Source organism: Mandrillus leucophaeus, unplaced genomic scaffold, assembly GCF_000951045.1.
Source record: "Mandrillus leucophaeus isolate KB7577 unplaced genomic scaffold, Mleu.le_1.0 Scaffold90, whole genome shotgun sequence".
NCBI lineage: Eukaryota > Metazoa > Chordata > Mammalia > Primates > Cercopithecidae > Mandrillus > Mandrillus leucophaeus.
In genome coordinates this window covers 1,698,788-1,714,008 of record NW_012109808.1, presented here as the reverse complement: position 1 = coordinate 1,714,008, position 15,221 = coordinate 1,698,788, and the positions used below count along the sequence as shown (strand labels likewise).

Genomic DNA, 15,221 nt, shown 5'->3' with positions numbered 1-15,221 from the left:
AGTGTACTTGGCACTAGCCTCACAAATGAAAAAAATCTAATTATTTAACTATCCGTTATTAAAAATTTTAATTTGAAACGGTGTTACTCTCCACTGTTAAAAAGTATGACACATTGTGTATTTTATGTGAAGACACCTGCTGTATTTATCGTGAAAACTGTCGTTTCTGTGCCTTTGTATTATAGTTTCATGCTTCCTCTTCAGGGTTACAGGTTTTTCCCTTCTTCCTTCCTCCTTCCCTCCCTCCCTCTATGGAAGAAAACTATTTATATCTAGTAAAACAGGTTATAATTTGATATGAGCATTTATTTCACGAGAATCATATATTCCCATTCTCTTTTCCACTTTTAATATTTCGAAGCTGTGCATGCAGAATTTTCCAAAAGATGCTTTCTCTAAATACTCATCTTATATAGACCTAAACCTCTTTCTCCTAATTATTATTTTCTTGTTTTTGCTGGTGATTGCCTTTTGTACACTGTTGTCCACCCACCCAATTGTATTTATTTTCTATTGGTGTTCTGTCAGATAGTTTATCCAACAGATAGAATATCCTTTGCCTGTTTTTTTCTTTAGTTGTTAGAAAAGCATTTTTTATAGCTCTCATGAGTCATTGCATTTCTAGTTAATTTGTATTTCTATTAAGTACCCCAAATCCCTTTTTACAAAATATTAAAGTTGTGGTATTAATTATTTATTGCTCAAAAAACGAGTAACTGTTAAGGGTATTTCTAATATACGTTTGTCCATACTGTGGTCAAGTATTAGGATAGTATTTAGAACTATAACCTTATTATCTCATCATTTAATGGATCTTGTATGGTTATGAGAAAAAGTTACAGTTTTATGTTTATTATGCGAGAATGATATCCTGAAGCTTTCCACACCAGTGTTAGTCTTGGATGGGGAATCAAGTTACAGTGATGCTGTGATTCAAAGCCACAAAGTGTGGGCGAACTTGGGTCTCTGGAGCTCCCAGTTTCCAGTTCTTTCTCCTCCTGACCTGTGAACTTGTTTGGAAGGGCAAAATCTTACCCTTTTTGTGTGATTCATTGAAATAAGTAGCTCATGTATTTCTTCTTAAACATTTGGATAACCATCTTGATAAAATAATTTGTTTTATATTTTAAAACCTTTATATGTTTCCTTTATGTCCTTGCCTCTCCTTTTCTCCTGTTCTATACACTAAGTCTATCATTAAATTTTGTCAGCTCTATTTAAAAAATATTTTTTTAAATTGGAAACTATTCATCTCCTACGCTACATCTCCTCTCTTGCTCGGGCTAATGCCATAGCCTCCTTGCTTCCATTCTTACCTCCTTGTGATCTTTTACAGAATCAGATAATGTCACATCTTTCTTCAAGACCCTTCAATGCTTTCTTTTCCTTTTTTTTGAGACAGTCTCACTCTGTTGCCCAGGCTAGAGTGCAGTAGCATGATCTTGGCTCACTGCAGCTGCCACCTCCCGGGTTCAAGTGATTCTTATGCCTCAGCCTCCCGAGTATCTGGGATTACAGGCATGTGCCACGATGTCCGGCTAATCAATGGTTTATTTATAGAAATAGAGCCCCTCTGATCTGGTTTCTGAATTCCTCTAACCCTAATTTTCTTTCTTTTTTTTTTTTTTTTTTTTTTTTTTTTTTGAGATGTAGTCTCATTCTGTCTCCCAGGCTGGAGTGCAGTGGCACGATCTTGGCTCACTGCAGCCTCTGCCTCCTGGGTTCAAGTGATTCTCTGCCTCAGCCTCCTGAGTAGTTGGAATTACAGGCACGCACCAAAACACCCAGCTAATTTTTTTTTGTATTTTAAGTAGAGATGGAGTTTCATCATGTTGACCAGGCTGGTCTCAAACTCCTGGCCTCAAATGTTTCTCCCGCCTTGGCCTCTCAAAGTGCTGGGATTAAAGGCGTGAGCCACCATGCCTAGCCCCTAATTTTCTATTATTGTTCTTCTTGCCAACTGTAGGCCAACCATCTTGGCCGTCTTGCTTTTCCATGGATATACCAGGTACCTCCTCCTCCTGGACATTTGCACTTTCTGTTCCCACAGCTAAGAATTTTCAGCTCTGAAACAACTGTACGGTTTGTGCCCTCATGTTCAGAACTCTACTTCGGAAAGCCTTTATTGACTATCATAGATAAAATACTCCTTCACTCCTGAGCCCCTTGCACTGTTGTATGTTTTCTTAACACTTTCATTATCTGTCAACCGTCTGTCCCCTTGACCAGAATGCAGGCTTTATGAAGGTAGGGACTTATCTGTTTTGCTCGTTGCCGTATCCCCAGTACCAAGACCAGTGCTTGGCATAGAGTAGGGGCCCAGTAAGTGTTTCTTGAAGGAATGAATGAGTAATATTGCATACTATATAGTAACCATTCAGTAAAATATTCATTTGGCCGATACTGTCATGTACCTAATATAATTCAGGTACTGTGCTGGGGACTAGGGATTTAAAGATACCTAAAATACTGTCTCACCTTTTAGGGACTCCTAGTTTAGTTGAGGAAATAGAGATATTAACTGTCATTGTAATGCAGTGAGGGCGTTATTCCACATTTGTGTAGTCTACAGAATATTTCAGAGGGGAAATAATTACCTCTACATGGCCCTTTGGGAAAAGTTTGGGTGAGAGAGGTGGCATTTTTGCTAAGACTGTGTTTTTACATTATTTTAGGAAATTCTTTATGACTGTGATTCTGCCCCATTGCTTGTTGTTACATGTCAAGCACTTTACCAGTCAATGGCTGAAACACTTACATAAATTTTGACTATCATTTTGATTCAAACTATTGCTCTTCGTCCTATCATCATACATTATGCCAATTATTTTCTTCTTTATATTTGTTACTTGTGGTAACAAATAACAATTTTTTTCTTTGCAAGGATGAAATAAACACTGTTCTCTGTTCTCTATAAGACTGTGAGAGAGCCATTAATGTCAACATGCTGATAAAAAGGAAATGGATGGTGAAGAACGATTGACTATTATAGGATTTAGTTTTCAAAGGCGTTTGAATGCTATTTGACACAGCTTGAAACATGCAGGTCTGAGATACATCATGCTCTTCAGTCGCCTTTTTAGTCTTTTTCTTGATTTCCATCCTTGCCCCCTTATTCCACCTCTTACAGATGACACTAAAACACTTTTAATATTTTTTTCAGTGAAAGATATTTTTCCCCCCAAAGCTTCTATAGAAGAGAATTCTGAAGAGACCTTGGAGGATGTCTCTTTCAACCTTGTACTTGATATTTGAATTTCCATTTACAGAGCAAGCTAGCTTCTTAGATATTTTAGAGTGTCTCCACAAGCTATATTATCTTTCTCGTATTGGGAAATAGTTGGCTGGATTAAAGAATATTCCAGTTTCATAATATATTTCAGTGGCCTAGTATTGAATAATGATAAAACAAAAGTTGAAAGTTTAGAAATGTATTCTACATCATAGAAGTAGTAGCATGCCAGCTGTTAGCTTTTGAATTCATTGAAGGGTGCAGTTTTATGAGATGATGTATAAATGTAAGTTGTCGTGAAGTTCTTATTATCTGATTTCTATATAATTAACATTTATGTCATGTCTTCTGAAGCTTTTTACTTTATTAAGAAAATAATACTAAGGGCTATTAATTATTAAATGCTTACAGTGTACTTTCTGCTCCATTCAGTTCCTCATTTTAACGGTCTTTCTCCAAAATTCTACCATGTATGTTATCTTACACTTTCTTATTTAAGTATTTTTGTAAAATGTGTGTTTTTCAGGATGTCTTCCTGGGTTGATAAATTTGCTTATAGGTTCCTTGATCCTACCATCCTATTAACCATGAGCTAGTCCCCATATGATTTTTTTGTTCTTCTTTTCTCTCTTCTTTCCCCACTGGTAACTACTGGGATTATATTCACTTGCTGGGTTCTCGAAGAGTCATTACTTATTCTCTTATGGCCTCTGACTTCTTTCTTTATTCTACTTAGTATTTCAGCATATGTGTAAGTGTTCTTGTAAAGCACTTGTAATTCTATTGGGGAATAGTAGAAGTTTATACGATAGATAAATACTCTTATTGCTACTGTGAGTTGTGTTTAAGCCTGACACATATTTTATGTTCATACCACATATTACTATATCTCAAAGTATGTTTAGTCTACTTTGCTATGTGTACTTATATGTTCTTGCCAATATTGTCATTGTAAATTATAAGAAATAAGACTAGCATGAATCTGTGTGAGTCACTTTTTGCAGCACCATATGCAAATAGACATTTAATGCTGTTAATGCCATGATGATGATGAAAAATGTCTGCTGCTCCTGTTGACTGAACAGCTGCCTGACAATAGACTGAGATTTTCTGTGTGCAGGACTTGTTCAATTTCTATGTTATGCTTTTCTTGAAGAGTGGAATGTTTCTGTCTATGTTTTCAGTGAATTTATGCTAGGCCATCTGTTTATAAAGCCCATTTCCATCATTATCAATTAATATTTATTGGGCAACTACTGAGTGCATAGTAATATTGTACAAACAAAAACCATTTTGCTACAGATAGACTTATTCATTGACTTAGTACTGTTTTATTTTTATTAGAAAATAGTGAAAAACAAAAAAATCCTCCTAAATCCAAAGGCATAAAATAACATCCTCTAACTCTGGACACTGAAAGATGTTGTATATTTACAGAGCTTTCTGTTCAAAGATATACAACCTGAGAAATTCTAAATTAAATTTCCATAATTATCTATGATCTTCTATTTGTCAACAATCCTAACTCAGTGGTCCTGCATTTAGAAAGTCAAATGAAGTATTATATTACTGTGGATTTCTAATAAAACTATGCATCTCTTTTTGAGAGCAAACTACTCGGATAAAAACAGACCTTCTACTAGGAGCATTTGTTTTTTGATTTTGAAGGAAATCCTGGAAAGTGCACTTGTTGGGCTCACATTTAACTTTACTTGCAAGATTTTTATGAAGTTAAAGATTGCATAAAAATATAATCTGTTCCAGTAAAAGCAATGGCATGTTAGGGAATAATACTCATTACCATTGTTGCTTTTGAATTAAAGAAGTTAAAAGACTTGTATGTCTTTTTAGCATACTGGCTTTTTTATGAAGTAATTAAGGTTTTGTTTTGCAGATTGGCAAGTTTACAACATTTGAAGAATGAAATCCTGACACTAGTCAACAGGGGTTTTATCTTTGAGTTATTAATTGTAGTCATGGTATTGAATTTTTGCAGATTCATTCATAATCTCTGGTCTAGTTAGCCTTCTGTGAGGCCCTTGCCTAGGTTTAGGGTAAAGATTGTGTCCACGAAACAGAGCAAAGGGAATTCGTGACTGAACCCTTGACCTTGTTTGGGTTCGTTGACACTGGGTGCCCTAAACAGTGGTAGATTCCGTAGGTATGAGCATAGTGGAACCAAGACATTTGTTTGTTCACTGGGGAAAATAGGTCAGTAAAAAGCATCCATCTCTTCCACCAAGATAATTCCTATAAGAGCCCTTGTGTATTTTTGGGATTCTTGAAATAATAAACATCTTATTAGAAGAGAAAAATAAAAAAGAAAATCTAGGCCATTCTTAAAATAAAACCTTGAGCTTTATGTTTAAATACCACAGGTATCTTTAAGGAATGTTATTAAGGATTACTATTACTATTAGAAATAGTATTTAACTTATGATCGATCCTACTTAACTACATGATATTGGATATTACCCTTTGAAAAAGAGGAATTGTTGTGTTTTGTGACTTATGTGCTTACCATTTCCATCTGGAAAATACACACAGTTCAATTCGTACCAAGATTTTTGAATTTCTCTCTTACTTTGATATCCCTTAAGTTTGTGTGGTATCATAATAATATCAGTATTGAATTCCTTTTGGACTTCTATCAAGCATTTCTACTTTTCACCTACCAAAGTGTGTGGTGTGTGTGGTTTGTTATATTTTTTATTTTTTCAGTTGTAGTTGTTGTAGAATTTCCTTTCCTTGGTCATGGCTGAAAAATAAATTTCTTTGAACAATTTAAGTAATATCCACTTAGCTATTTTTAAATTAGATATTGGTTCAGGGATTTAGAATATGAATGCATTGTTTTGTTTTTTTTTTTTGCCTTGAAAAGAAACTTAATTTTTTTTGTTTTGGTTTTTGTTGGCACAGATAATCCCCAACTGGATGAACTTAAAGGCTAAAATTTTCCATTACTTTAGCTAGTTCTCATGGAGGAGGAATCTCTAACTTGATTTGGGAAAAGCATAATTTAGAAATTCAAAGAACATGACAAAAAAAGTATGTGTTAATATAAATGAGTAGTACATGTTCTGAGCAATAAAATCCTGCTGTATTATGCATATAGAGTCCTTTTAAATATATGTATTATTTTATTAATGTTTGATGCCTTTGGACCTGTGTTTAGGCAAAATCCAAAAAGAATTTTTGAGATAGACATCAGATTTCCATCTTAAAAAAAATTTTAATTAAAAAAAGTTTCCATGATAGTGTTTTATACATACTCAGTACTAGAGTTAATGGAGTTTTTGCTCGATTGAAAGTGTCCTTAATGCTACCTCAAAATTTTAATATACATAAATATAAACAACATATAACTTCAGTTTATAGCTCATGTGGTCTAATTTGGTTTGGAATCACATTATATTCTGTTAAGCTTAAAATATTTGTGCACTGGCTTTTATTTTCTACCCATGTGAAGAGTTTAATTACAAAATATAGTAAGAACAATGATTTTCTAGTGTTTAGTGATATAACTTCTTCATTTTTTATTGTTACTGGAAAAAAATCTGATTTGATAATTTGTACCTTCAAGTAAATGATGTTGACTGTTTAATATGAGCACATACTTGTTTTTCTGTAGTGTTGTTAGTTTACCAGTAAATGATCTACAAGTTCTTGCCCTTGTGACCAAAGGCGTGCAATTGTAGCACTGCTGAGTGATTAGGATAAGTTGGGATAGGTTATGTTTATAATTTTTCTCCGGAAATTTCATTGGCCTGTGTGGGAATTAACATGTGATTTTTATTTCATTCCCATGCCATCATTCTTAACCAAGCTTGCTGGTCCATTTAAAGCAGACAAAGGGCCTTTAATTCCCTATTTGTTCTACATCTTGGAGTGTGTTGTCTGTTAGAGCCTCTTGATAAACATGCTTGTTGTCAACGTGGTAGAGATTTTTATGGTTAAGTGAGAGGTCTACAAACATTTTTCTTTTCCCCTTTTTACTACTCTCTGAAAGGAAAAGCTACATTTTTTTTAAAACTATATATAACTATGAGAGTTTAGAATCGCCTACTTCTAAGGAAATGCAGTAGTACAATACACGATACGACACACTTAAGGGAAAGAAGAAAAATTGTTGTTATTAAAGATTTAAATGTGCCCCGGGGACCCTCTATTAAGGCTCAGTGTTGTTGCTGTGATCTTGAACATGTAAAAGACAATCTAAATCCTGGAGCAGGGCACATGATAGCTTTTAGCTAAACTGCTCTTAGGAAACAAACAAGCTTTCAAGAACAAAATAACGTAATTATTGAAATTCATTGACATGTGAATTTTTTTTCTTCTTTTATAACTGCTTTTACTGGGTCAGTTTTAATATAATTCTAAGTTGCTTGTTTTAAGTCAAATGGAAAAGAAATCCAATGCAGGCTTACACCCTTAAAAAAAGGTAGTAAATTAGTTAACGTTTATTATTAAGGTTTAAAGAAATGGCTTGTAATTTTGATTTGGTTAATTTAAAAATGTCTGTCTTTGAGTATTGTTTGTGTTTTCAGTGTTTACAGGTGCATCAACATATATTTAATGGGCCTTAAGTGTTAGCTTTTCCTTGTCTTTCATTTTAAACTAGATAATGTAGAAAAACCGATTCAGTATTCTAGGCTAGAGTATTGCATTTGTGTTTACTTGTTTACTGACTCATGATATATGGAAAGCAGAGCTAGTGTTCAAACTTAATGGCATTTCTAGATGATATAGTGGAAATGTAGTAATTTGCTTTGGATTGTTCCTTAGTATCTCACTTTTGCTCCTTATTGAAAACAATAGAATTTAAGTTATCATTCACAAAAATTTTTTAAGACTTATATATACTTAGAGTAAAAGGAGAAATTGAAAAAAGGAGACTATTAAATACAGTTTTAGGCAGCAAGTAGAGCTATAATAGAAAAGTACATTATTTTGGAAAATCAATATGATAAATAACTTATTAGATGTTGTAAGGGGAAAGTAAGGAAGAAAGGAGTAGCACAATATTATTTTAGCAAATTTCTAAGTATCCAAGAGAATTAGAGTTTCTTTTATTCAACCAACTTAAATATAGAAGTTTTGATTTTTTTTATTTAATTTTTTTTGAGGCTCTCACTCTGTTACCCAGTCTATTATTGTTACCAATAATAATAGTTGCATTTTATTGCACATTTGCTGGGAGCCAGACATTGCTTTATGTGCTCTACAGATATCAAACCATTGAGTTTTCATCATTACCCTTTAAGTTTGGTATTATTATATCAATATGAAGAAGCAATGTACTCAGTTGTTAAGAGGCAGGCAGCCATAATCTGTGTCCTGTCTCTGTCACTAAGTAGGTGAGTGACGTTAGGCAAATGATTCAACTCCTTGTGCTCCAGTTTCCCCTTTAATAAAATGGGCTTGGAATAATGATAATTCATAGAATCATCATGAGGAGTAAATGTATATTTTGAATATATGTAATATATTTATTTATTATATGTAAGGAGAAGAAGAATGCCTGGACATACTAAACACTGTAAAAGTGTGATAATATTGTTATTCTCAAATCAAAATTATTTTTCATTTTGTTGATGCTTCTCTGCCTCTTTACTCCATTTCTATTTGAGAGTAGGAATTATGGCAGAGGGAGCTGAAATTGAGTATACTTGCATCAAAGCAGTTTTTAACATATTTTGCTGTTTGCCTAAAAATTGGTTTTCTGTTGATCTTGTTGGAAAAGCTTCTGGCAGCGTGGCTTTCCACAAGTCATATGGACTTTACACGTACACCTTGCTAAGTCTAAACACTAAAATTGTTAAAAATATTTTTTAAGCGAATGGAATGCATTTCAGATATTATGAAAGACAGTTCCAAGTATAATTTTCCCCTTTAAGTTTGTTTTAATGTAGAAACAAACTAAAGTAAACACTTTTATAGTTAACTTTTGAAATGTGTATTTTCTTAAAGTTCTTTTTTCTCATTTTATTAAAGAGGGGAAACTGTAGAAAAGAATATTTGTTTCCAAGAAAAGTGTTAGCTATCTAGGCCCTCTAAATAATGTAATAAAATTCCCAAAGATGGGGAAAAAAAGGAAATTAAGTGAATATTAATTAGGATGATCCGGAATTGCTTATTGTTTATATTTTGTTCCCACTGAAGTGTTCTTAGGGTTACAGTGAATGAGCAGGTTGTAATTTATAGATTTTGTGTAACTTATATCCATGTCTTCCTCAGCCCTAATACATAATAAATTCTAGTAGTGACTTTCAGTTTTGTACATATTTTGGAATAATTTTTTTTCCCACCTCTTTCATTCTAGGCACTAAAGAAACAAGAAGCTAAAGCAGATGAGCATGAGGGGGCAATAAAAAATAAGCTAATACAAACTGAAACTGAGAAGAATCAAGTAAGATTTTAAAAGTTATCTTTCAAAGAATAAAGTGGTTTGGGGCCAATGGTATTTGTTGAGTGCCTTGAAAAGTGTCCCCAGGATCCTTTAGAACACTGTGAATTCTTTATCTTTCTATGTGGAGTCAATTGGTTCAACAGCTCTTCTACTTGCTAGGACTTACTCTTGGAAACAGAGAAGCAAGTTGTTTGCTACCTTGTCATCTATGACCACTCTGCTTTCTGAGAGGTGAATTAAACTTTACCTTTTCTTGTTGGAAACATTTAAAGAACTTGACTTTGTTGCAGGGTTAGAAAAGACCTGTCATTTGGAGACTGAATATTTTGCTTATATTCATTTTCATTATAGTGGACAGATATAGTAAGCAGCCCAGTTCTGAAAGCATTCTCTATTTCTATTCAATTAAATTAAATATCAACGACCTTTGACCTGTGTTCATGTTTATGAACTGTGTGTTCATGTCTATGAGCACAAAGAGCTCAGCACTTTAGAGTTAGAAAGGAATTCAGAGGCCAAACAACTCTTCCTTAATTTGTGAATAAGTAGATTTAAGGATGAGCTCAAAGTAATGGAAGATGAAGTGAAAATTTGCCCTGTTCTTTACTCCGTGTTGCTTTTTTCTACCTACCATTGCCTCTTTTATTTTATTTCACCAACTCATGTAAAGGCAGCTTCCCTGCTGCTTTCAGGGTAAGTGAAGTATGTTAGGTCATCAAATTTGCCCTTTGGGAGTTGTGATGTTGAAATTACACAGGGATTATGACCAATATGGGCTTTGGTTGATTTCAAAGTCATTTTGCTTCAATTATGATTTCTTCACTCTATTTCTCCATAGAGACTAAAGAATAGGTCAGACAGTATTTTATGTGGATTCTGTGATCCCCACATATACTTTACTTTTTTAAAAATATGACATTTGTTTTATGAGCCACATGTATAATTTTAAAAAAATTATATACTGAGATTTAAAGATATATTTTGAAATAATTATAGATTTATAGGATATTGTAAAACAAGATGCACAGAGAGGTCCCATGCACCCAGTTTCCCTCACTGGTAACATTTTGCATAATTGCCATTCAATATCAAAACCAGGAAATTGTTGGTGCAATCTACTTAGTTTATACAGATTTCACCAGCTTTATATATACTCATTTGTGTTTGTGTGTGTGTGTGTGTGTGTGTGTGTGTGTGTGAAGTTCAATCCATTTTTATCTTGTATAGATTCTTGTTACCACTACCACCATCAGGATACAGAACTGTTCCATCACCACAAGGCTCTCTCATGTTCTTTCATAAGCACACCTACCACATGTGCAATTATTAAAGGATTAATATACAGATAGCAGTTGTTCAATTGAAATGATAATTTAGAATAAGTACCACAAATCTAAGCACTTACGAGCGTCTTAATATAAATGTGCGATTTTTATAAAACTACCTTACGGTTACAAAATGCAAATAAGTCTAGCACATATAAGGTCTAAATTTTTAAGAAACTTGTGTTCTATCCTATTACATATTTCAGCTTGAAATCATCTAGGCATGTTAGGAGTTTGTAGAATATTTAGTCACTTAACTGGTCACATTTTTTTTTTTTTTTTGAGATGGAGTCTCACTCTGTTGCCCAGGCTGGAGTGCAGTGCCGCAATCATGGCTCACTGCAAGCTCCACCTCCCGGGTTCACGCCATTTTCCTGCCTCAGCCTCCTGAGTAGCTGGGACTACAGGCGCCCCCCACCATGCCTGGCTAATTTTTTGTATTTTTAGTAGAGGTGGGTTTTCACCATGTTAGCCAGGATGGTCTCGATCTCCTGAACTGGTCACATTTTTTATCGATATTTATCTCATGGCAGTATCATTAAGGAAATTTTAAATGTCTCATTCTGAATTTAGACATTTAAAAATTTAAGGAATGTCTTATGAATATTAGAAATATTAGGAATGTAGGAAATCACCACTTAGATGAAACTTTTGAGTTATTGGGTCCCTGCCGTTTTTATTCTAATTTAGTTAATTTGACACTACATTTTCTAATTTAAAGAAAAAAATTGCCTTAGAATTTAGATTTAAGTGATTTAGAACTGGAAGGGATCTCAGAGACTGTTTAATATAAAATTTTTATTTTAGAGATGACAGAACGGAGGCCTAAGGAGAAGAGACTGGGACTGACTCACAGTTGAGATGAAACGTACTAGATCCTGACTTCCTGAGGCCTGGTCTAGTTCACTTCATGTTATACGATTAACGTTATTTTAATGGAAGTATTGATATATGTTCATAGTGAGAGATTTATTCTTTTATGTTAGCTGTAAATGTCTTCTGAAAACTTTTCCACTTTTCTCCTTTTAAACTGTGCCCGTAATAATTTAGTTATCTTCTATTCCATTGGACATTTTTATTTATCCTTTGTTGAAACTCTAGCTTGAACAGGAATTGGAGCTATCTCGAAAGTTATTGAATCAATCTGAAGGCAGCCGAGAAACACTTTTGCATCAGGTAAGTCTGTGCAAGTTATTATAATATACTTTTACATTAAATCAGGATTGAATAGCTCTATTTAAATGTCTTTGTGAAAGGAAAAAAAAAAAAAAAAACTAGGTCTAGAAAAAAATGTGTTCCTAAGGAATGTATATTAGCACACTAAGCAAAAGATAAAATTCTTTCAGGGAAATTCAGAGAAAGCTAGTACAAACATCAGCCAAAGTCCCCACTGTGTTGGTGTATCTTGCTGATTGCTGCTACAACTTACTACTTATCTCTCTTAGCCTGAGCAGTGTAAAAGTAAGACTGAGTATAAGATAAAATTTTCCCAGGAGCTTAATTTTATTCCAGGAGGTGTTGGGAAGTAAAGGAAGAAGTAAACTACATAAAACAGACCTTTGCATGTTTATGTTACTTTGAATAACATTATTGTCTTTAATTCATGTTTTCAAGATACTGCTTGACCGTTTTAAACCAAAGATAAGGCTTATTTTATTTTATTTTTTTTGAGATGCAGTCTCACTCTGTTGCCAGGCTGGACTGCAGTGGCGCAATCTCGGTTCACCACAACCTCCGCCTCCCGGGCTCAAGTGATTCTCCTGCCTCAGCCTCCCGGTAGCTGGGATTACAGGCATGCGCCACCACACCTGGCTAATGTTTTGTTTTTTTTAGTAGAGACGGGATTTCACCATGTTGGTCAGGATGGTCTCCATCTCCTGACCTCGTGATCCCCTGCCTCGGCCTCCCAAAGTGCTGGGATTATAGGTGTGAGCCATCACACCTGGCCAATAAGGCTTAATTATTAAGTATAACATTTTGCATTCCATCAGCCCATAATGGGAGTTTGGTGCTTCTGATGTTTAAAGTTCAGTAACTTTAAATAACCATCTTACATACATTGAATAAGGGCATATGGGTTTCTAACTGCCTCTCTGTCTGTGTTTAATACAAACTGCAATTACACTTCCTTCTGTTTTGAAGTGTGTGTTATATAACTCACCTTCAGAATATGCTAGGGGTAGGCAAAGATGTCAAGCATTATAGATGTTCAGAAGGAGTATTACATTTTGACAATTGGTGCTGAAAATACAAGATAGCACCTGTTTTATAAAATCTTTGAAAATATTCGCTGACTTTGTTCTGCAGCCAGTGGTCACATGGAATTAATTTTGGCAGAGTTCAAACTTTCCTTTTTAGAAGTTTATATTTGTATTTAATTCCATTCTGATTTGTTTGGAACTCTGACTTATAATCTCCAGTTTCAGTTATGGAAGCAAGATATTTCTTTGTTTAGGTTGTCATTGTGATTTTAGCTGAATCTTTTTGTCACTGTTAACTTGTTTAATGGTCATTTGGAAGTACCTGCTATGGGCTAGGTAATTTGGCAGTCTAAGGATAGAAAGATAAATCAGTTTCTGACTTCAAGGAGTTTAGAGTTTATTCAACAGCATCTATTACATACTTATTTTGAGCATTATTTTAATATCAAAATATGCCAAATCATGATCATTTATCTTGAATTTGACAACCAATAGACCATGTTCACATGAAAGCAAATGGGTGAAAATAGAAAAATATAAAAACGTATAATACTTAATTGAAGTTGATTTGGGTTCATAGTAATGGAGTAGACTGAGGACAAAATAAGTGATTAAAAAAAAATCCGATCACATTCTTTGCCTCAATGGACACAGAGAAGGAAAAACCATGCATTTATTCTTTGTGGAATAAATGAGAGGAATGAGGAAATAGAACAGGAAACCGTTTCACTATGCTTGGAAGGAGATTAACCTGGATTCAACTTGCGTTTACAATAGCCCATTTGAAGTAGGTCTTTTTCTGATTGTGAAAACTGATGTTTGATTTTTGACGATGTGTTTAGGTAGAAGAACTGCGTGCACAACTTACGAAAGCAGAGGGTGATCGAAAGGGTTTACAGCATCAAGTGTCTCAGATTTCCAAGCAACAGTCAAACTATCAGGATGAACAAGGGGAGGACTGGAGGTTTAGGAGAGGTAAAATGTAGATTTGTACCTAATAATGTGATAATTTGTGTGGGGGCTTTTTGGTCTTTCTTAGAAAATACTTTTCATCCTCAGAAATTGCATTCCTTTGTGATGCTCATGTCATACTATTTCTTGATCTATTAAAAAGTTTCTGATAAGTTGATAATAATTTAGCATCATCTCATTTTAATATCTTCCCTGCTTGGTTCAAACCCATTTGGGTTATTAGACCTGCTTAACCATGGATGGTTTTCTCTTAGAAAGAGCCTGCAAAAGCAGTAGTTTTTCCAGCCTCCTATTCCCATGCCCAAATATATGTGCATATGTGTATGTATGTACCAGTCTTTGTACTTACACTGTAAATGTTGCTCTGTCTTTCACATTCTCTTATCTCAGTTTTCAATATAGGTGAAATTAAAGTTAATACCCTATCTTTTTTGTGATCTGGAGTTGGTGACAAAAATTAATCACAACTCAGTCGTAGCCATGAGCTGTATCACTGGCTTTTAATGTGGATTAGGAACACTTTGTGTTTGAAAAATATTAGGATACCTTCTCAGTGGAGGTGTTAATTTAAATTATGGAATTTAATGACTGGATGTATGTTCAGGCTTAATAATGATAATATTGAGATTATATAATGGTTTCTATTAGGTGAGTTCACATTGCTCAGCTTCTATATTATTCCAATAATGAGGCTTCCTACTCAAATGCTCAAAGTATTGGTGAAATTTTTTTAAGTGTTTGATGTAATATTAAATCCAGGGAAGGTAAATATTGCCCCAGGCTTTCCAAATACATCTCCATATGTTGCCTAAGCTAGAATTTCCACATTGCCAGAAAATCATCAATGGATGACAAATTTTGGCAAACCTATTCTAATATACATACATATATATATATATATATATTTTTTTTTTTGAAACAGAGTCTCACTCTGTTGCCCAGGCTGGAGTGCAGTGGTGCAATCTTGGCTCATTGCAACCTCCACCTCCTGAGTTCACACCATTCTCCTACCTCAGCCTTCCAAGTAACTGGGACTACAGGCGCCCACCACCTCGCCCAACTAATTTTTTTTTTTTTTTTTT

The 15,221-nt window shown here is 34.2% G+C and overlaps 1 protein-coding gene across 1 annotated transcript in view; it reads left to right on the top strand.

Annotated features, from left to right (window-relative positions):
* CEP128 (centrosomal protein 128kDa) overlaps window positions 1-15,221 on the top strand; it is a 466,161-nt gene that overhangs the window by 94,441 nt on the left and 356,499 nt on the right. Inside the window, exons 10-12 of the mRNA XM_011969708.1 lie at window positions 9,555-9,641; window positions 12,068-12,142; window positions 14,010-14,142. Of these exons, the coding sequence (XP_011825098.1) occupies window positions 9,555-9,641; window positions 12,068-12,142; window positions 14,010-14,142 (295 nt within the window). The remainder of the gene's footprint in view (window positions 1-9,554; window positions 9,642-12,067; window positions 12,143-14,009; window positions 14,143-15,221) is intronic.